Source organism: Physella acuta, unplaced genomic scaffold, assembly GCF_028476545.2.
Source record: "Physella acuta isolate Inbredline_101_S28 unplaced genomic scaffold, ASM2847654v3 ptg000156l, whole genome shotgun sequence".
NCBI lineage: Eukaryota > Metazoa > Mollusca > Gastropoda > Physidae > Physella > Physella acuta.
In genome coordinates, this window is record NW_026731675.1 from 570,598 (window position 1) to 592,892 (window position 22,295).

Consider the following 22,295-nt stretch of genomic DNA (forward strand, 5'->3'; position numbering starts at 1 on the left):
AGCCTACAAGGCAACCCCTGAACCCTCCCAAATATAGCCTAAAAGGCAACCCCTCAACCCTCCCATTCAAATTAAATGCAAGTCATGTGACTTTCAAAATGGCTACTTTCCTAAAAATGCCGAACTGCTATTTCGGCCGAACTTTGGCATTTATTTATATTGTTATAACTTCGCAAAGTTTGTTTTCATTTGTTAAAGGAACGTATCCAACTGTACAAAGTCGTGGTCAGCCATGGCCTATGCCTCGAATGTATGAACCTAGCTCTGTGGTTTTAAGTTTAAACGTTGCTGATTTTGAGTTCAGAAGTGTAGGCGAGGTTGACTGTGACATCCTCCGGGATGCGTACGTCAGATACAACAAACTAACATTTGGCGGATTCAAGAAGCCAAAACAAAATGAAAGGTAAACTATCAACAATTTTAAAAAAGGATAGATGCTATGTTCTATTTTCAGTTTATTTGAAGTGACACTAGAAAAAAAATGTGGATATTGTTGTATGTGTAATAAGACTTGACTACAGTACAGTTACTACACAGTAAGACTGGTGTGTGTAACTGTTAAGTTTAGTGTAGTCTGCTGTTCTAGATCTAGAGAGTAAAAAAAAAAGTATTGGGGGGGGGGGGGGGGGGATCGATATCTAGCATCACAGACAGTGCAAAGTAGATGGAGGAAATGCCGCTCTAGGCTAGAGTTTGAGTCTTGACTTCTAAGTTCTAGAATAGCAGGAAGTAAAAAATATTGATTCTAGAATCTAGATCTATTACTCAACTCATAGTAGTATAGTTATTATTATTACTTAGTACTAGACAGTAGATCTAGACTAGATCCAAAAAACATATTTAAAAAAAAAATTGTATAGGCTAGGCCTAATATTAAAAGAGTTATTTTTACGCGATCGAATTTCTCAGTATTTTACTTTTTTTTTTTAATAAATAGCTTTTCCCTCAATCTCAAAATGTTTATCATTGCAAGCCTATATTGCAACTTTGAACAATTTCAGCCATGTTTTAACTAAGTATTTCAGAATGTTATCTACAATTACGTTAGTTCGCCTGATCACACAGTGACTGAAGAATTTTTTACCTTAGGCCTAAAATATCTTTTTTTTTTTTCAGATTACAGTCTCTGAAATTCCAACCAGAAAAAGCTACAAATCAAATAGTCAATTTCCTAGAAGTTGCAGTGGAAAAACCTTGTACTGGAAGAATTTTCCCTACCCTTGAGTCGGATGAATCTTGTGAGTGTTAGTAATAAATGGATGCTGTAAGGTGGAAAGTGGGGTTGGATGGCATAGTGAATGATTGCTGTTTGATACTTGAACCCCCAAGAAGATTAGAGTCATTAGGTGGGGACAGCAACTATCTAGGAGAACAAGTTCAGACATAAAACAACTTTTGTCTTGCAGGTGCTCTTTGTTTATAAAACACTATGAAAGCACATTCAGAAAGAAAACCAGGCTGAAGTCAAGTCAATTAGTTAGATTGGTGCATATGTTAGCACATATTAATTAATTATGCCAGGGGAAATCTCCTCCAGTATATAAGGATGCTGTAGATCCTTTTCAGTAAAGTGTTGTACTATGGAGAAGTATGTCTAAAATAAATATCAAATCTTGTATATTGGAACATATTTCTGTTTCAGTAATTTAAAACAAAAGCTCATCTACTTATTTTTTTCTGTTACTTTTCTAGTTTAACTATAAATAAATAGTAATAATACAATTTGGTTTGTTTTTATTTGTTGAGCTATTTTAAAAAAAATAAAAACATGTGCATGATTATTGTTATATATACTTAGAAAAAAGTTCCACATGTCTTGATTGATTTATGTACTATTTAAAGATACTCTGATTGTTTCATCTGAAACATCACGGATTGAGTCAAAAGAAGTATGGGGTGCTCTTCGTGGCCTAGAAACATTCAGTCAGCTGGTTTATCAGTTAAATACAGGGGCGGTAAGTCATACAGTTTCACATTTTTCTCGTTCATTTATAAGTCTGTACATGTTTTATTCTTGTTATTTGTACTATTTGTTTCTTTGTCTGATTAATTAAAATTTAATTTGATTGATTACAAAGAAGCAAATAATATTGCTGATCTTTCTAAGCAGTATGGACGCCTTTAACTTGTATTTTACTTGCAAATCATCAGCTTGTGGTCAACCAGTCTTTAATACTTGACTCACCAAGGTTTTCTCATCGAGGCCTTCTATTGGATACATCCAGACATTTTATATCTAAACGTTACATACTACGCACTTTGGTAAGGATTTAAACTATTGAACCATCTAGCTAGAAATATTCTTGTGTTATTATGTTTAAAAAGGCACAGAAATAAAGTCAACCCATAAGGGATTGGGACATACTTTTCTATTTACCTTCGCTTATGCCCAGTCAAATAAATTTCCATCAAACTGGTATTGTTGTTTATAAAAAAACTAACCAGTTATTTCTTTTCATGGCAAAATAATCTCTGGGCTGGAGGGAACAGATCATAAAATTAACTCTGGGCTGGAGGGAACAGATCATAAAATTAACTCTGGGCTGGAGGGAACAGATCATAAAATTAACTCTGGGCTGGAGGGAACAGATCATAAAATTAACTCTGGGCTGGAGGGAACAGATCATAAAATTAACTCTGGGCAGGAGGGAACAGATCATAAAATTAACTCTGGGCAGGAGGGAACAGATCATAAAATTAACTCTGGGCAGGAGGGAACAGATCATAAAATTAACTCTGGGCTGGAGGGAACAGATCATAAAATTAACTCTGGGCAGGAGGGAACAGATCATAAAATTAACTCTGGGCTGGAGGGAACAGATCATAAAATTAACTCTGGGCTGGAGGGAACAGATCATAAAATTAACTCTGGGCAGGAGGGAACAGATCATAAAATTAACTCTGGGCAGGACAGTGGAGGGAACAGATCATAAAAATAAAATTAACTCTGGGCAGGAGGGAACAGATCATAAAATTAACTCTGGGCAGGACAGTGGAGGGAACTAATCATAAAATAATATTTGACCAGGAGGAAATGAATTATAAATTTAAAATAATTTGGGACTGAAATAATCGGGAGGAAAAAGTTTGTCAGGGCTGTGAATGTTAAGAAATAGGATAATGTTAAGACATAATATAAAAGATCATCAGATTATTATATTTGTTGTTTTTCTGTTTTTGCAAGGATGCTATGGCTCAAAATAAACTGAATGTCTTTCATTGGCACATAGTGGATGATCCATCATTTCCTTTTGTCAGTCAAACTTTCCCAAATTTAAGCTTACAGGTAAAATCACTCAACTACTCTGTTGGCTCTCAAATCTAGTAAGGATAATCATTTGTAGGAATAACATTACAATAGAAACTTTTGTATTAGAGTTATTGTTTACCTTAATTTACCTTTCTAGTTTTTACAAGTTGAAGAGTGTAACAAATTCTATTTTCAGGGAGCTTTCCATCCTGAGTCCCATGTGTACACTCCTGCAGATGTGGCTAGTGTTATAGAATATGCTAGAATTCTTGGCATTAGAGTGATGGTTGAGTTTGATACACCAGGTAAAATACTAAACAAAATCAGTCTTCAACTTAACCTTTTGAGAACTTGAGGCAGTTAAAGTATGTATATCTGATTTCCAATGCTTGAGATTAAAGATTATCTGGCTTTAGCATATCTGATCTGCTGTTTATCATCCCTGTGAGACATCTATTGGAAATAAAGTGGATGACATCCAGTGACTATCAGAACTCATGCCAACACTTGATTAGAATTTGAACTAAGGACATCTGATTTTACAATACCACTCAGTTGATTTTCTTTTCTGAAAATATTTCTATACAAATTAATTGACACTTTGCTTGTATGGCCCTGCTTGACATAGGTCACACAGAGTCTTGGGGCAAAGGTCAGGATCAGCTTCTTACTGAATGTTACTCTCAGGGAAAATTTAATGGCAACTATGGACCAATAAATCCTGCACTAGAATCATCATTCACCTTCTTGTCTTCCTTCTTCAAAGAAGTCAGTGAAACTTTTGTAGATCATTATATCCACTTGGGAGGTGATGAAGTCAGCTTTGACTGCTGGTAACTATATTCTTTACTTTTTATAAAGAAATTTAAAATGTAAAATTTAACAAAAATTACAATAATTAAAGATTCATAATTACATTTCATTCTCGTAGCAATGATAAAAAAATACATTTTAAAATGTATATTCATGTTTGAATATAATTTGAGAAATGATGTTTTTTTTTTTAAATTGTCTTCCTAATTTTAAAATCTCTTATTTTATCTGATTTAATAATATTCATCACATAAATTTTATCTAGAGCCTGTGTTTTAACAAACTTGAGTCAGTAAACAAAATTATTAATATTGTGTAAACAAAACCAAATTCACCATGTTATTTAAAGGGAGAGCAATCCAGTTGTACAGCAGTTCATGAGAAGCCAGAATTTCACCCAGTTCTCCCAGCTAGAACAGTACTACATGCAGAGGTGAGTAGGTTGCTGCATCAGTCTGTCCTGTTGGTTGTTAGAAGTGTACAAGTAATGTCATACATTTGTAATGATACAATTCATACCAACACGTCTTTAAAAACACAGTCTTCCAGAATAGATATAGTTTTGAAGTATAATGCTAATAAAACACAAATTTTCATAAAAGGGTCATTTTTAAAAATAATGATTTTATTTTAATTTTTAAGACTGTTGGATATAATCGGTTCCCTGCAGAAGGGTTACATCATGTGGCAAGAAGTGATTGATAATGGAGCCAAAGTAAATACTTTTTAGTTTAAAAAAACAAATTATTTCAATAGTTTAAAAATTTGGCCTACCCATTATTTCATTCATATAGGTTACAAATTTTAATATATCCATTAAGTATATTTATTCTAACAGTTAAAAAATTAGTCCTAGCCATTGAGTATTTGATTCATATAGGTTACACATTTTAATATATCCATTAAGTATATTTATTCTAAGAGTTAAAAAATTAGGCCTAGCCATTTAGAATTGATGATCCATAGAGCGAAAGTTTAATTTGATGGTCAGCACTCTGTTCAGCCACCTTAATTTGCTTTATAGTCAGATACCCATTATGTTGAGTGGACTCAAAGATGTCCTATGGACTCTTTTCTGGAAAATGAACTGGAAACTTGGGATGAGCAGAGCAGGCACATGCTCTAGAAGTTTTCATACTCCTTTTATTCTTAAAAAATTCATCCATCTCAAATCTTAGCTGCTGACTTCATTAGACTGATTTAAAATCTTGGTGTTTATATTCTAGGTTCGGGACGACACTGTTGTCCATGTGTGGAAAGATGGCTGGCAGAAAGAAATGAGTGACGTGACCCAGTTGGGTTACAAAACTTTGCTGTCGTCATGCTGGTATCTCAACCTGATTCAGTACGGAAGTGACTGGGTTGATTACTACAACTGTGAACCACTCAACTTTAATGGTAATTTATAGTCAGAATAAAAAAATATTTTATTTGCTTTTTATTCTTTAGAATATATTGATATGTGCTTTTAATTGCACAGAGTATTTTAATCTCATAGAACACATTGATATAGACTTGTTTTATTGAATAAAAGTAAAAGGTACAGAAAAGTGTAAATAAAATATGGATTTCTTTAATTAAATCCATGAGACCTCTTTGATATTTACCTGTTGTTTTTAAGGTCCAGAAACAAGTTTTTAGTCAAGAGGTTATTCTCAGACTTTATTAATATGAGATTGTTGTTTTTAAGGTACAGATAAACAAAAATCACTGGTAGTTGGTGGCGAGGCTTGTATGTGGGGAGAGTATGTGGACAACACTGTGGTACTGCCTAGGACTTGGTAAATATTTTTTCTATTTCAACTTCAGTTAGCTGGTTAATGGAGCAGTGATATTGTGTAGCAGTATAAAAATGTGTTACTACCTTTGTTCTAGGCCTAGAACGTCAGTTGTTGCTGAACGCTTATGGAGTCCAGCTAATGTCAATGATTACAGAGCAGCCCTTCCTCGCCTCTCTGAGCAGAGATGTCGTATGATTAGGTAATTTTTTCAAGAAAACTCTTTATTATTACAGTTGCTTGAGTTAGTAATAACTACTAGTAACTTTTTCTTAATATAATTTCTGTTAATTACTTTATTGAATTTCTCTCTACCAGCTCTAATGAAGAATTAAAAAAAAAATTCTATCTTTCAACAGGCGTGGATTTCCTGCTGAAGAAATCAATGGGCCAGGATTTTGTAGTGTTGAATATGAAGATGTTTAATCCAAGTAAAAACATTCCAAATGTAATGATTTATTATTGCCAGCTTAGACTGAACTTAAAGAACAAACATTTAATGTAACAGGTTCTGTTACAAAATTATTTACTGTTAAATGCCTACTCGAGGTCTGAATAATGTATCCACTTTATATACAAGTAGACTAGCTGTAATATCAGTATTTTTTGGGTGGGAGTTGTTACCAACTACAACAGGGTTATCTGCTTTTGTGTATTTATACTTAATGCCAATTAAACGTATTTACTCTTCAGTGTTACTGTAATTTTATGCCATTCGTGTTTTAAATTTTTTTACGGCTTTGTAAGAAATTGTTTTTAAATTAAAATATTTTTGCATCTCCACAACAGTCATAATGTGTTTATTTATTTGGAATTTTGTCGTTACTTAGGGGTGATAGAATCAAAGTATGAAACATTTTGATGAACACAATTGATTTTCTAGACAATGAAACACAAAAGAGCTTACTTCTATTCAAAGCTAAGTAGATACATATTTCTTAATAACTTCTATTCAAATCTAACTAGATCTACATATATTTTATAATACAACTGCAGATGAAAAGTGTATGACAAACCATCCATTGTTATAATTGTATCAGTATTGTAAACTTTATAAAAAAAAACAACCCATAGTTTAAATTGTTGAAATGACAACAAAATTGTAAATAAACAAAAAAAGTGGCTTGGTTTTTTAGGCAGACATCATTATCAAGGCAATGATAAAAAAACAAGCAACATCCAAATAAAATGTAGAATTATTTAAATTAAATAACATTTACATTATATTTCACATAATTTTTTTTATTCAAATCAAAAAGTTTGTTCACATCAATTAATATATCACTAAAGGTTGGGGAAATTAAACAATGCCATCACGATTTATTAAAAACTTTCTTAAAGACTGATTCCTTCTCACTTTCTGCACCTCAGAATTCTGGAAAATTTAGAAAAGCAATGTAATGCAGTCAACATTTTAAAACAGTTATAATATGTAGTTGATAATGGAGTAAAAACTATGTTTTTGTCAAGTGATGTGAATTTACAAAATCCTGTCAACATTAAATTAACATGGCAAAAAAGAAAGTTCCTTGCCTTCCACACTATGACTAGGCCATCTGATCCACATGTTACAATTCCTTCATGGTCAAAATCCAAAAAGCCCTAAGAAGTATTTATAGATTAATATATTGTGTAATACAAACAATACTAGTTAATTATATAAATAAGTAACTAAAAAATATTGCACATATTGATCAATAAATTCAATGAGAGACACATTTTAATTTAAGGCTAAGCTGAATGTGCATTGTGTTTGGTTAAATAAAATGTACTTAAAATTTTGAATGTAACAAAATCAAATACATGAGTCTTACCTGCACTATTTCTCCATGAGCGCAACACTCTCCAAGCAAACTTGGTTCCCACGGAGAGGTTGAGTTCAACAATTCATTAGATCTGAAATTCAGTATCTCCACTGTAATTTATTACAATTGTAAAAATACAGCTGGTAAACAATATTGTGTATGAAATTAACTACCCGAATCCTGATGAAAATAATAAAACAAACTAACAGAAGAAGTAGAGAACTATGTTAATCATAAGTTAATGCATCTGTATAAACAATGGTTGAGTGAAGATTGAACAATTTCAAGAAAGGTTTTAACCCCAAAGTAATGTTACCTTGAGCCTCTGATAGATCTATATATGTACACTACATAACATGTCACAAATAATGTAAGCACCTACTTCATCTCTTGAGTAAAACATCTTGGTTTTATAACTCATTGCTTGGATGAATAAATGTAACTTTTATGTTCGAAGTGGATGTAATAAGGATAAATAAATGCATTTTTTTGTGTTAGAAATAGTGGTTACTAACAACTTACTGCAGGCCAGTAAATCTCTCCATAGTTGTCACAGCCACATCACCCCCCCATGGATCTGTTACAGGCTTACGACCCCACAGTCGTATACATTTGTCTTCAGAACATGTTGCTAAGATTTCTCTACAGAAAACAATATACTATTAACAAAGACATTTGATTTAGAACATGCTGCTAAGATTTCTCTGCAGAAAAAACAATTTAGACTGAAAGCAAATATTTTATTTACCATTTCTTCAAATTATTATAAAAATGATCTGAGGTTATTTCTTCAAATTTCACGTAACTTTAATGCAGCAGATGTAATTTCTTACCCCTCACAAGCGAAACCCATGCATGTTATTTTGGATAAATGTGCAGATCTCTTCTGAATAACCAGAGTTTCTTTAACAGCAGTCACATCATAAGCATAAAAACCACATCCAATTGCAGCAAAGAGGTAGCGCTAAATTTGATGATAACAGGTAATTTACCTTTTAATAGTGCAAAATGTGACTGAAATGAATAAATAAACTGGTGCTACATTTATACAATGAAAACACTGATCAACCTATTAAAAATATACAGGTAGCTACAAAACTTCATTTACACTATAAAAAATTAAATTTTACAGCTGTTTTGTGCAGCATAAAGATGAATTCAAATATATTTCTGACTTCATATATGAAATATTTTGTACAGATTACTAAAAACTAAATTATAAGTTAAAGCAGCTTTTACTGCAGTCATGTAACGCCCACAGTAATAGTTTGACCAATAATTTTTATACCTCCTGCACACAGATTAGAGCCTGGACACTGTGTAAAAAAGTTTTGTTCTCTATGTCTCGCTCAGTGACAGTGCGTAATGTTTTTGTTTGTTGTAAAGTGGATGACGTCCAAATAATTATCATCCCATCTACAGAGCCAGTACCAAAACAAGAAGCTTTACAAAAAATAACAAAATTAAAAAAAAATACATTAGTTTAGTGGGCGTATAAAATGTCATTAAAATAGTTATTCAGTTTCAAAGTTAATCTTAAACATTTTTTGGAATATTTCAGCCTCACTTACTTGATATAGGAATTAATGAATGGATGGTCTCCTGATGTGAATTTAGATGTTTAAGTACTACAAGCTCTGGCACTGTGCCATCAAGGTTTAGCCTGTACACCACTGACGAAATAAAACTTGTTAGATATTACAACTTTATTGCTTACACCAAACTCCTGGGAACTTTGTGAATGTTGAATGATTGTTTCATTTCTTTTTAATGTATGAGGATAATTTCTTTTTCTTGAACTAAAACATGTGGAAATTAAGAACAATAAATAATAAGTTACACAATGCACTGACCAGATAAATGATTAACTACACACCTAACTCCTTGTCAGCAGCAATAACCAAGCGGTTGTTTTTTATGGCAATCATCAGATGAACATCTGGATAAAAAAGTTTTTTTAAAATTAAATTGAAAATGTGTTTAATACAACTATGATAGTTAAGAAATTGTTTCTGAAATTAAAAAAAAATATTTATTTTCTTGTAAAGTGTAACTAAATTAATTTACAATTAATTATTATTTTAAAGCAAAATTCATGGACTTGAACTAACAAGTTTTCATCAAATAGGTCGATTTAGCTTTTTAAATATTTGAGTAGCATATTCACATCACAGTCTATAAATATGAAGAGCTATATACTGTTTTTTAAAAGTACTAGTTGAGAATGAGCAAGGCCATAGGAACAAAAGGTAGTTAAAGAATGTCATGGTCAATATGTATCAAGAGCTACCTTCCAAAGTACATTTGTTAAGCATATGCAACAATTGTCCTTGTCTGTTCCATAATGAAAGATTCTCTCCCCCTGCACAAAACAATCCATCTGTCAAGTGAATCAGGCACTAGAGAAATAAATCATTTTTTCATAATAGGTCTATATGTCATTGCATAATTTTAATATGTTAACATAATAAAACATACACTTTTACATAAACTTACCCTCACAGATCCACAATGTTCTGTTAATGTATGCACACATTCCCCAGTTTCTGCATTCCACACCTAATAAGGAAATGTATCAACCTTCACATTCAATCATGCAATACAAGACTGTAAGTTTACACATATTATCAAGTCTATAATGCAGCCTAATTCAATTAATACATTAGTCCATCATTAAATTTTTTGAAATAAAATTTCTTCTTGAATATTATTAATGTGTGGAGAGAGACAATACAATACTAACTCTAATTTGTCTGTCTGATGAGCCAGATACAATAAAGACATCATCACCACCTTCAACAGAGGGCAACAGCAACAGGCTGGTAATTGGATGAGTATGTCCTATAAGTGTCGCAATCTGACGACCATACTATTGAAAAAGAAAAGTTAATTGTGTTTTAAAAGCTGATATGAAAAAACGTGACCTAGAATTTTTTTTATAAAAACAAATTAAAAATCTATTTTATATAAAATTTAGGTTTGTTTTAAGAGCTGAACTGAACTTTCTGATGTCATTTGCGGTGGGTGTCTGGATCTTTTGTGACAATGCGTGTAAGTATAATGGTGGGTTTAAAATATGGTGATATAACCAACATCAATTTTGGATGAAGCCTTAATTGAATCAGCCTTCAGTGAAGGTTCCTAGTTAAGAAAGGGCGTTGGTTTTTCGGTTTTCAGACTTAAAACTAAAAAAAAACTAGTACAGAGAAGAGAGTTAGACTGCTAAAACGAAAGTCTCGAGTTCGACTCCGGGTTCAAATCAGTAGAACATCCCAGAGTCCACCCCAGCTCTGATGGGTACCTAACTCACGTTAGGGAAACAAAAGCGGCTGGGCATAGTACTGACTACATTATCTCCTTGTATGCCGAGGACAATGAAACAGGTGAACTCTACTTCATCTGCCCCATGTGTCTTGGGCACAAACGGGAAAAAAAAAGAAGAAGAAGACAAAGAACACAAGAGTAGTTTCATAGTAAATTATTAATTTTGACATGAACTTAGGATTATTTAACAAACCAAACACATAGTTGTGACAAGAACTTAACATTATGAGACAGTTGTAAGTAATACCTGAACTTCCCATATAATGGCCTTGTTGTCATCACCTGCTGATACAAACCTATTGAAATGAAAAATTAGTAGACTATGTGTTGATAAAAAAATGTTTTAATTTAAAAGTGAATTCAGTATATTAGATCAGGGGTCTCCAAACTACGGCCCGCGGGCCGAATGCGGCCCGCGAGGTCCTCTCATCCGGCCCGCGGAGATCTTTTTGTCCACGCAAAAAACATTTGTTGGTGATAGCTGAGGAACTTTTCCCAGAAAAATCAAAGACATGTCTGGAAGAAACTGGCCCCCGAACTGAACTTTGATAGTCAATGCGGCCCTCGGGCTGAAAAGTTTGGAGACCCCTGTATTAGATGATTATTTTAAATATTTATATCAGAAAAAGTAATTTAAAGTATGGAGATTAAAACATTAGTATCATTGGTAGCTTTAAATTAGCTGACAGGACATGATCAAGTTATATTTTTCTCTAGCAAGTATTGTATGGGGGTGTATGTGGATACATGCATTATTTATATATTCACATACAAAAATAGATAAGCATAAGGTAAGGGTCCCTTTCAATGCTGGTGGTCCATGGGGCAAGTGACGTAGAGTTCACCTGTTTCTGTGACATCTGCATATGAAGAGATAGTGTGGTCAGCACTATATCCTGCCACATTTACTTTCTCTAATGTGAGTCAGGTACCCATCACAACTGGGTGGACTCAGGGACGTTCTACCAATATGAACTCAGATTCAAACTCAAGACTTTCGGATTAACAGTTGTATGCTCTACCATTCAACCACGCCGTCCTAACAGCCTCACACAGAGGGGTGGAGGGTGGAAGGGGGAGGCAGACCAAATCAGTTGACACCTACCCAAGTCATAAACCTACATATTATTTAACTTGAAGTGGGTGGGGTGGTAGGTTATCATTTTGTTGCATTGTGTTATATTAGGTGGTTTTGTATTATATCATAATTTATCATATAATATCATTTTGTGAATTATAAAAGATTTTTAATTTCTTTAAAAAAGTGTAAATATCAAGTAAAAATACCTTCTATCATTTATGCGCAATAGTAGTCTTACTATATCAGAGTGTTGATGTAGTATCAATATTTCAGTAAACGGATTGTGTGGTTGACCATCCTCTACTTCTTCACAGGGCTGCAAATGATAATATTTTTTTTTTAAAATAGGCCTTTTACTATCTATATATATAATTCTATTCATGGGGACCATGCGAGACACCACATAAACGCACACTGTTACTCCCTCACTCTCTAGGCATATAGCTACCACCCCCACCATGAGCTAAGATTCACCCCGAATGTTTACAATAGTAGAGCCTATTCGAATTAGTAACCGCTATTTGGGGCAGATAATTTAGCTTTTAAACTATTTGAAACTAAGGAGAGGTAAGAAGTTCTGCTTGATCTTAACATTGTCATCCGTAAATTGTCGTCACGGACAGCTGCTTTCACTGTGGCAGGGGGGGAGGGTGGGTGGGGTTGGGGCGGGGGGGTGGAAGGGAGGTAGTGTCAAATTCACTAGCCATGAAGTACTGAAACGTAGAAAATAAAACAACTAAATAGTGGCATATGATACGCCGCGGGTCAGCTCGTATATATATATAATATATATATATAATTCTCTTCATGGAGGGACTATGCGGGACATGACGTATATGCACGCCGAATCTTCCCCTCTGTATTGTCATCTGTAAACTATCGTCACAGACGGCTGCTTTCACAAGGGTGGGGGAGTAGAGGGGGGATAATTTTTTAATTGTCCTTCACGAGCTACTGATAGTGTTTTAAAGCAAAATATATTCAGTGGCAGCGTGGTAGCGTTGAATTCACAAATTATGAATTACTGAAAAGTAGAAAATAAAACAACTAAATAGTAGTATTTACTATTTAGGCATATAGAAATTAGAATTATAGAATATAGTTATTATTTATAGTAATAGTAGTATATACTACTAGTATATAGTATATAGTATTTATTATAGTATAGTTAGGGACTAGATCTAGTTATAAATTAGAATAATTAGTAATTAGTTACTAAGGCCTAAGTAGATTCTATTAGGCATTTATAGTGTAGTGTGTGTAGTTACAGTAGTAGATCTAGAATCTAGATCTAGAGATCTAGATCTAGTTAAAATTAAAATAAAGAATAAAGAGTGAGTTAAAACTTAAAAGTTGAGTTTTACCTCGGGTGCATTATTTTCTTTTTTCAACTTATCTGAAGGTGTTAATAGCCTTTGAAACATTGACATTGCATGGGAGTTAAAAAAAAGTTCTGTAATATTTATCTAGATCTAGGCTATGCTAATTTATACGGCATCGTCAAAATCAAAATAAATACTGTGGACTCTAAAGCAGGTTGCTGGTTTTTCTAGCCTCGGTATTTACTATTTAGATTTGGTTTACATTCGTTTTGTGTTGGATCACGTGATTTTAATGATGCTATTTTAAGTAAAAAAACATCTACCAGCAACTAAGTCACATGTCAAATCATGTGACACTCAAAATAAAGAACTGAGACTGAACTTCGCAGACCCCGAAAGTGAAAGCCGTCTGCTAGATACAAGATAGATCTAGATCTATAACTAGATCTAGATTTCTAGACCTAGTATTGTTATAATATGAAAAGAACCACAAAGAGTTACTAATATCACAGTCAATATTTAGATCTAGAATGAACAGCAAATTTCGTTTAGGCATTTTTATTTTTCTTCTTTTAACATGCTTACTGAATTTATCCAGTGCCAACTTGCCCACAATCCAAAGTGTTGGCCAACCATGGCCAATGCCACAAGTTTATGAACCAAGTCCAACAGTTTTGGGTTTGGATTCATCCTACTTTAAGTTCATCAGTGTAGGAGCAGATTGTGATATTTTACAAGATGCTTATGTTAGATACTATCAGTTGACTTTTGGTGATTTAAGACAGAAAAAGTAAGCAAATCATATTCATTTTATTAATTTCTTATCAGTTAATTTTTTAAAATATTGCCATTACTACAAATTATTAAATTATACACTAGAAATCTAGATCTAGATCTCTATATAGTCTATAAAGTACTATAAACTATAAATAATAATATACTAATAGATCTAGATCTAGTAGATCTATAGGCCCTAGATAGTAGATATTATTATTAAATTACTAGATATAATAGAAATAGTCTAGAGATACAATTACAATGACATACACTTTGGCTATATACAAGTTTTACTGAGCCACATAATTTCAACTAACGACTAAATAATGAGATCATTTTAATTGTATTTAATAACAACTAGATCTACATTAATCAGTTATAAGATTTATTAACTATATTGTTGAGGAGTTTCTCTTATGTCACAGTGTCCTATTATTACTATTATTTATTAGATTTGAACTCGAGTTTACGTCATGCAGTAGCATTCTACCGCTAGGCCATGCTGTCCTTTAAATAATTATTATAGGCCTATTAAATAGGCTAGCTAGACTATAATCAATTCCGTATAGATCTAGTAAGACAATAATTTAATTTGGCCCTACAGTTTTATTTTTTAGTTTTCACTCCTAGATGGGTTGCTGTCCTCAGCCCAGGGGTTCGAACTTAGGATTTTTTGGTTTAGCAGTTATGAGCTTTACCAACCCGACCATGACATCCACACACAGTATACAACATAATACACAATAAATCAGTCCTCGTATTTCCAAGGTATAAAATTATAATAACATTTATGGATTGTATTTTATTTTGATAATTAGGTTCCACTCTCTAAAGTTTCGACCATTATTGAGTCAATATGAGCTGTTGAATACCCTTGAGGTAGCTGTTGAAAAACCATGTACTGGTGGAATATACCCAACTCTGGAGTCCAATGAGTCATGTAAGCTGTTTAGACAAGTTTTAAAAATTCTTAGCTTTTATATGAAAGTTTAAACATCTGTTAATTCTTCTTTATGTACATTTCAGATGCAATGAAGGTTTCCTCTGGTGTAGCTAGAATTGAAGCTAAGGAGGTTTGGGGAGCTCTGAGGGGCCTAGAAACATTCAGTCAACTGGTGTATAAGCTGGAAACAGGAGAAGTATGTGTCAAAATGTGCTTCAATTATTTTGTTTTATGTGAACATCAACTATAATTTCAACAATCATTTAATCCTCAGCAAACATTTAATTTAACATTTAATGTTTTTTATTTTAATATGAATCATCTACAATAATTTCTTGTAGGTTTCAACAATCATTTTATAAATGATATCTACAAACTTCTATGTCAAAATAATATATTTAAAATTATTTAAATATTGAAACTTATTTTTAAAATACTTTGAAGTGATATTAAAGATACTAGTTGTTAAACATTGCTCATATGTTGTTCTCTCTAGTTTGCTGTGAACCAAACTGTGATTGATGACTTCCCAAGATTTCCACACAGAGGCCTCCTATTGGATACTTCCCGGCATTTTATTTCTACACACTACATCCTCAGAACATTGGTATGTTAAAATTTAATTGATCCTTTTAACAACACCAGAAAGACATGTTTTGATACTTCACAAAGGCTATGGAAGCAAATCCAAAAAGAAAAGCAGGCTGAAATCGGAGTCAATGGCCTCAATGGCGCATAACCAGTTGACACGTATCCTTAATTGTGATGGAGGCGTGGTCAAGTCGGCAAAAGTCGAAAAAGTCTTGAGTTCAAACCCTCTGGCAGATAAGGCTCGATCTCCTCCAACACTAAAAATTAAGAATGAAGAAGAAGAAGAAGATACTTCACTCTGAAGCAAAACCTGATCGTAATGGCAACAAATGCAGAAAAAAGCAACTAAAACTATTATTTTTTCCCAACCTACTTTTTTACTGTATCTAAACAAATTTAAAAAAGGTTTTAATTAAAATAGTAATAGTTTAAGTAATTTATACCAATACAGAATTTAACTATATATATTTCAAATTTTTCTGTTGCAGTCATCACTGAAGAGTTTAAAATTATTGAAACTCTTTGCTTTGTCTTCTTTGATGTATTTTTTTCAGCTAATTTTATGCTTACAGAAATGCAACCTTTTTAGCTTGTTCGTTTTCAATAATTATTAAAATTGTGCCTGCATTTTTTTAACTTGCAGGATGCTATGGCTCAAAATAAACTGAATGTCTTTCACTGGCATATAGTGGATGATCCATCATTTCCTTACTTCAGTCGAACTTTTCCAAACCTAAGTTTCAAGGTAAATTTCTTAACTTTTTAATGATTTCAATAAAAAAACTTCATCTTTTCTTGCTGAAAGTAGTATAGTGGTCGATAAGGTAGATAATGTGGTTCAATTCTAATTTTAGATAATTTTTCACTTTTTGAATAGTTTATTTTATTTTATTTAACAAACTTGCTCCACATAGTTTTCATTTGCTATACTGCTGTCAAACATAAAAAAGAACAGTAGCTTAGTTTTTATTTTCTCCTTTTTAAAAAGTTGATTTTACTCCTTTTTTACAAGTTCATTTTATTTTTAAGTCTGCTATTTTTTCAAAGCTACATCTTTTCAAAACTTAGTTCACTTTTAAGTTCCTTGTCCTTATTATTATAAAAAAATGCTAAAACTTTTTAGTTTGAAATTACCTGTTACAACTTTGTAAAGTAGAACTATTTTCACATTTGTATTTGTGCTTACTAGGGTGCATTTAAAGCAGAGACACATGTATACACACCTAAAGATATTGATGATGTAATTGAGTATGCCAGAATTTTAGGCATTCGTGTGTTAGTTGAGTTTGACACACCAGGTTAGTGTAAACAAAGGATTAAAAGATCAAGTGGGTTCATTGAGGTTTATACAAATACTAACCATTTTTTAAAAACCTGTAACTCTTTTTTTTATTTTACTAAGTAACCTTTTTTTTTTTTTTAAACTATTTTTATTTATTTTTAAAACTAATTTTATCTATGAGTATATATTTTACTAAATAAAAATTAAAATAAGATAGTTTCTTTATAGAGTCCTTTCATATGACGTCACGTCCGTTCGTGATACCTACGTCCGCCGCCACGCTGGTGTACACCAGACGTAAACACAATCAGCTGTTCACCAGCGCTGGACGTGTTCACCAGCGCTGGACGCGTTCACTGTGTGTAAAGAACGGCACCCGCGGAAAAGGAAAAATACGTTAAAAAACTTGAAATCTTAGGAATTGAAGATCCTTATACTGTTATTGACAGTTTCGTAGATAATATAAATATGTGGCCAACATTTCTAAATAAAAATACAGTTAGTAATACTGTTTGCGTTTAGAGTTTAAGTAGACGAATCTGATCAAATGCAATTCTCGATACTTTGTTTCAGGTAAGGACAGTAAAATAATAAACTTCATTTTAATTCTAAAAGATAATTATTAATAAAACAAATATGCTCGACCTTCACAAATACTAATAGTAAAAGACAAAGTCAAAAGTAATAATAAGAATAATAAGATCTAATAGTAGGCCTAATAATAGTGTTTTAATATCTAGATTCTAGATCTAGAATCTAGCTCTAAACATGGCGTAAACAAAATTCGGACCACATATCTAGATTCTGGATTTAGGGTGACTGGCTCCGCTGACATAGAATCTAGAATCTACTTCTTTACTTAAATTTAATTACAAAATTTAGATCTACATTCGATTCAAAATACACCCATAATAAATCAAAAGTAGTCATAAGTAGGCCTAATAAAGCATGTAATTGTCTCTAAGATCTAAAATCTCGCTCTACAATCTAATCATTTTTTTAGCAAACGAAATTTTCTGAAATTGAAATAGATTGTATGACTAGACTTAGATCTAGAATCTGCTACTTAAATTAAATTTTAAAAATTTTATACAAGCATATAATTGATATTATTGTAGTAGAAGACTTTAATAAATTACTATGGCCTACCTACTTTGTGTCTTTTTACAGCAATATGTATCTGATACTGGACTGAGTTTAATTAAATTAAAATGCATATCTAGTAATTAGTCTACTATGTAGCCTAGTAGTAGAATCTAGATCATACCAGCCAACAACAAATAACCACATTATTATTATTTGGTTAATGATTAGGCTAATTTTTTTTTTAAAAATCCACTGTTTATAAAAGAAACAAATCAAGCTAGAAACATTATAAGTGAGATGGTTTAGAATAATAACAATGGACCCAGTCTACAATTGATACAATTGCAGGTCTACATAGGGCCTACAGTCTAGTAGTTTACAGTAGGCACCTAGTGTGTAGCTAGTATACTAGTGTGTAGCTGTCCAGAGTTAAGATTCTTAATGCTTTCCCCTGATAAGCCATGTGTGCTATAAATGACATAACATGACATCGAGGTGAGAAATGTTGAGGGGAGAGCAGTGGGACTTTCCCCTTTGTTCTCCCTGCTGGGCCCTGAGGGTATCACGGAGGTGAGAAATTTTCAGGGGAGGGCAGTGGTACTGACTCCTCTTTGGTTTTATTGAGGGTTGAACATCAGTATTAATGTGTCTGATCACTTCCCTGCTGGATTATAAGGGTCTTAAATTGTATAACATGCTACCCAGATTGGCTGAGATCTAAGAACAGCAGTGGTTATTACCCATGAATTATATTAGCCGTTGTAGTGTGGGTTTTTTTAGGAGTTAAGTGGTCTCACGTTTGCTACAGTAGTGTGGTTGTACTAGATATGTTGCTACTAAATCTTATACTTAACAGAGAATCTATAATCTACATTAACCAGATTTAGATAACCTATAATATACCTACTTAAACTCTTAACGCAAACAGTATTACTAACAGAATATTTATTTAGAAATTTCGGCCACATATTTATATTATCCACGAAACTGTCAAACAGTATAAGGATCTTCAATTCCTAAGATTTCAAGTTTTTTAACGTATTTTTCCTTTTCCGCGGGTGCCGTTCTTTACACACAGTGAACGCGTCCAGCGCTGGTGAACACGTCCAGCGCTGGTGAACAGCTGATTGTGTTTACGTCCGATGTACACCACTGTGGCGGCGGACGCAGGTATCACGTGATTTAGGTCACGTGTTTGCAAGGACTCTATTGCGTATATATAACTTATGTTATTCTCCCATTTAAATGTGAGGCACCTTATTTTAAAAGTTGTATAATTTAACCATCACATTTAACAAACACTCATAGTTAATTGTGCACAGTTTAACCTGCTTTAAAGTTTCAATTATTTAATTATGTATTAAGGGTAGAGTTAAAAAAAAAACTTACTTACAAAATAAAGATTTCAAGTATTCTGTCTTTTGTCTCAGGTCACACAGAGTCTTGGGGCAAAGGTCAGGATCAGCTTCTTACTGAATGTTACTCTCAGGGAAAGTTTAATGGCAACTATGGACCAATAAATCCTGCACTAGAATCATCATTCACCTTCTTGTCTTCCTTCTTCAAAGAAGTCAGTGAAACTTTTGTAGATCATTATATCCACTTGGGAGGAGATGAAGTCAGCTTTAGCTGCTGGTAATAAATCTTTGATTAATTTTTAAAACTGAAAATTGTCATGCCTTATATATAGGCCTACCATTTATATAAAATCTGCTTTAGATGTTCATTATTGTTAATTAAAACTCATGATCATTAAAAAAAATATTTTCTATTGTGATAGATCTTTTACATTCTTTTCAGTTAAAATTAAGATAATTGTTATTTGGGAATAACAAATAGCATAATTCTGATTTAACAGGCAGAGTAATCCTGGAATCCAGCAGTTTATGAAGGAGCAGAACTTCACAGCTTATGCACAGCTTGAAGAATACTACATGCAAAGGTTAATTTATGTTACTAAACTTTATGCATGATCATTTAAGTTACCAGTTTCTGTTATTTAAAAAATATATTTTCTCGTTTCAATTCTAAACATTTTCTAGACTGCTTGACATAGTGGGAAAATTGAAGAGAGGCTACATCGTTTGGCAGGAAGTGGTTGACAATGGTGTCAAGGTAGGTCTGGTCTCTAGTTAACCAAAACAATTTTTCTTTTACTCTACCAAAGTAGTCAGCATAAAATAAGAAAGTTCTGTAACTCTGCTGTTAGTTATACTATCTAAGAAGTTAGTTTTTAACCAGAGTATTGCTTGCTGACTTAAACATTCTTTCATTAACTTTCAATTTAAAAAATTAAATTCTATTTGCTTCATTAATTAATTATAGAAAAATATTTTACATCTTATTTAGGTAAAAGATGACACAGTGGTTCATGTTTGGAGAGGAGGATGGGAAAAAGAAATGGCGAAAGTAACTGGCTTGGGGTACAGTGCCCTGCTTTCTTCATGCTGGTATCTAAACGACATCAGTGCTGGCAGCGATTGGCTCAAATATTATGCTTGTGAACCTCTTAACTTCACTGGTAAGCTCCTAAATTATTTAACACACTGCTTTTTTTTAAAGCTACAAAATATTTTTTGTAAGAAGTACAAACTGAAAATTGTAATTAAACAGTTGATGTTGACTGAAAATCATGAAAATTGAGTGCAGGTTACACTGGTATGAATATTTGAATTTGATCTTTTATCATCCAGGCACGGCTGAGCAGAAGTCTCTTGTGATTGGTGGAGAATCTTGCATGTGGGGGGAGTATGTGGACAACAGTGTTGTCTTGTCAAGAACTTGGTAAGTTTGGCATAGTACTCACATAACCTCATATAATTTTCACATTAATCAATACAAAACATTGATTTAACTATGACTATGTTCTTATATTAAACTCTAATTATCTTATTTAGATATGTAAACAATAGTTTTTTTTACAAAGGTTGAGTAATTCACAAAAAATCTCCAACAATAAAACTAGTTAGAGGTTTATTTTATTGAAGTGTTTAAAATGATGTTCAAATGTCTTTCATAGGCCAAGAACTTCAGTTGTAGCTGAAAGGCTTTGGAGTGCAGCCAGTGTAAACGATTATGTTAAAGCACTTCCTCGTCTTTCAGAACATAGGTGTCGACTAATTAGGTAGTTTTATTATTTATTTTGTTAGTTGTTTAGCTATCAACTACCACATTTGTCAAAGGATAATATTAATTTTTTTTAAAATTTAATTTTTCTTTAAAAATATTTGCATGTTTAAAAATTGTGTTTTGTCCTTAGGCGTGGGTTCCCAGCTGAAGAAATCAATGGGCCAGGATTTTGTGATGTGGAGTACCAGGAGGGCTGAATTGTGAACATGAACCACGCAAACAGTAAAACCTGGAAGCCTTTAATCTCACACATTTTTTTTTTCAAATCACTAAATCAAAGTTCTATATAACTATGTGTGAATATTCTGTGGGTGTTATTATTACTATGGTATTATATGTGTGAATATTCTGTGGGTGTTATTATTACTATGGTATTATATATTATTTAGCCAAAAATTGTATATACTGTTTGCACATTTGTTTGCCATATATCATCTTTGTCTGTTAAACTTGATTATTGATTTTAGCAAACCTATCTGTCCAAAAAAGTTAGCACTTCCTACAGTTTAAGGCCTTGAATTGTTCATTGATCTTTAACCTCACTCAGATCTGTTAAACATTCTTAAAAACTTTATCCACACTTGGCAGTTATCTTTTGTCAGTGTGAACATTTTAAATTGTGATATTTTGTTACCCAAAATGTTTTAATAATTGTAACATTCTTTTTATCTATTTTTATTAATAAAGTTTATAGCAGTAAAATCCTTTTTCTCTCTCCTTTTAAAAAATATTTGATCTTAACACCCAAAAAATGAAAAAAAAAATCATTGTTTTTACACAATGTTGACATTTATTTCAAGTAATATCAGATGTACAAACTGACCACAACTTTGTAAAAACAACACAATACAGAGATCAAAAATTTAGGCAGCTAAACAACATAAGACTTCAGATCATACCAGCTCTCTAAATCTAAAATAATACATTTTAAACAGCAAAGTAAATTAAATGGAAATCTACATACAACTATTTTTCTATCATTGACAGTGCAAAAATAACATTTTTTAAAGCTTGGCTACATACAGTTAAAGCTATTATCTACAACATTCAATAAGCATATTCAGCTAGCAATCTAGTAAACGGGAAGTTTAAGGGAGCTACATCTACAAGATGC

The 22,295-nt window shown here is 32.5% G+C and overlaps 3 protein-coding genes across 3 annotated transcripts; 2 read left to right on the top strand and 1 right to left on the bottom strand.

Annotated features, from left to right (window-relative positions):
* Positions 1-67: 67 nt before the first annotated feature.
* Positions 68-6,626, top strand: LOC131935753 (beta-hexosaminidase subunit alpha). The gene is made up of 13 exons (XM_059292397.1): positions 68-403; positions 1,117-1,238; positions 1,843-1,955; positions 2,152-2,262; positions 3,185-3,286; positions 3,447-3,555; positions 3,879-4,083; positions 4,413-4,496; positions 4,706-4,778; positions 5,290-5,461; positions 5,754-5,844; positions 5,939-6,043; positions 6,201-6,626. The coding sequence occupies exons 1-13, from the start codon at positions 99-101 to the stop codon at positions 6,265-6,267; spliced, it is 1,659 nt and encodes a 552-aa protein (XP_059148380.1). The 5' UTR covers positions 68-98; the 3' UTR covers positions 6,268-6,626.
* A 333-nt stretch (positions 6,627-6,959) lies between these two features.
* Positions 6,960-13,647, bottom strand: LOC131935756 (WD repeat-containing protein 41). Its single transcript, XM_059292400.1, has 14 exons — positions 13,416-13,647; positions 12,258-12,367; positions 11,218-11,266; positions 10,390-10,515; positions 10,143-10,205; positions 9,937-10,045; positions 9,523-9,585; positions 9,218-9,319; positions 8,935-9,089; positions 8,480-8,610; positions 8,169-8,288; positions 7,656-7,737; positions 7,375-7,443; positions 6,960-7,216 (listed from the first exon to the last, which is right to left on the bottom strand). Exons 1-14 carry the CDS (start codon positions 13,479-13,481, stop codon positions 7,142-7,144), a joined length of 1,320 nt encoding a protein of 439 aa, XP_059148383.1. The 5' UTR covers positions 13,482-13,647; the 3' UTR covers positions 6,960-7,141.
* Positions 13,648-13,833: 186 nt separating this feature from the next.
* LOC131935754 (beta-hexosaminidase subunit alpha) lies at positions 13,834-21,512 on the top strand. The gene is made up of 13 exons (XM_059292398.1): positions 13,834-14,163; positions 14,969-15,090; positions 15,177-15,289; positions 15,590-15,700; positions 16,328-16,429; positions 16,874-16,982; positions 19,483-19,687; positions 19,911-19,994; positions 20,095-20,167; positions 20,402-20,573; positions 20,746-20,836; positions 21,072-21,176; positions 21,312-21,512. The coding sequence occupies exons 1-13, from the start codon at positions 13,904-13,906 to the stop codon at positions 21,376-21,378; spliced, it is 1,614 nt and encodes a 537-aa protein (XP_059148381.1). The 5' UTR covers positions 13,834-13,903; the 3' UTR covers positions 21,379-21,512.
* Positions 21,513-22,295: the final 783 nt, after the last annotated feature.

What these genes read in the sequence shown, in the direction of transcription:
- LOC131935753 (XM_059292397.1), top strand. Translation starts at nt 99, where the DNA reads ATGGCTACTTTCCTAAAAATGCCGAACTGCTATTTCGGCCGAACTTTG. An exon ending in CCTTGAGTCGGATGAATCTT is followed by an intron (nt 1,239 to 1,842) that starts GTGAGTGTTAGT and finishes TACTATTTAAAG; the next exon opens with ATACTCTGATTGTTTCATCT. An exon ending in GAACAGTACTACATGCAGAG is followed by an intron (nt 4,497 to 4,705) that starts GTGAGTAGGTTG and finishes TTAATTTTTAAG; the next exon opens with ACTGTTGGATATAATCGGTT.
- LOC131935754 (XM_059292398.1), top strand. Translation starts at nt 13,904, where the DNA reads ATGAACAGCAAATTTCGTTTAGGCATTTTTATTTTTCTTCTTTTAACA. An exon ending in GAAGAATACTACATGCAAAG is followed by an intron (nt 19,995 to 20,094) that starts GTTAATTTATGT and finishes AACATTTTCTAG; the next exon opens with ACTGCTTGACATAGTGGGAA. An exon ending in TGGTTGACAATGGTGTCAAG is followed by an intron (nt 20,168 to 20,401) that starts GTAGGTCTGGTC and finishes CATCTTATTTAG; the next exon opens with GTAAAAGATGACACAGTGGT.
- LOC131935756 (XM_059292400.1), bottom strand. Translation starts at nt 13,481, where the DNA reads ATGTCAATGTTTCAAAGGCTATTAACACCTTCAGATAAGTTGAAAAAA. An exon ending in AAGAAAATAATGCACCCGAG is followed by an intron (nt 12,368 to 13,415) that starts GTAAAACTCAAC and finishes TATCATTTGCAG; the next exon opens with CCCTGTGAAGAAGTAGAGGA. An exon ending in TTGCGCATAAATGATAGAAG is followed by an intron (nt 11,267 to 12,257) that starts GTATTTTTACTT and finishes TCATTTCAATAG; the next exon opens with GTTTGTATCAGCAGGTGATG.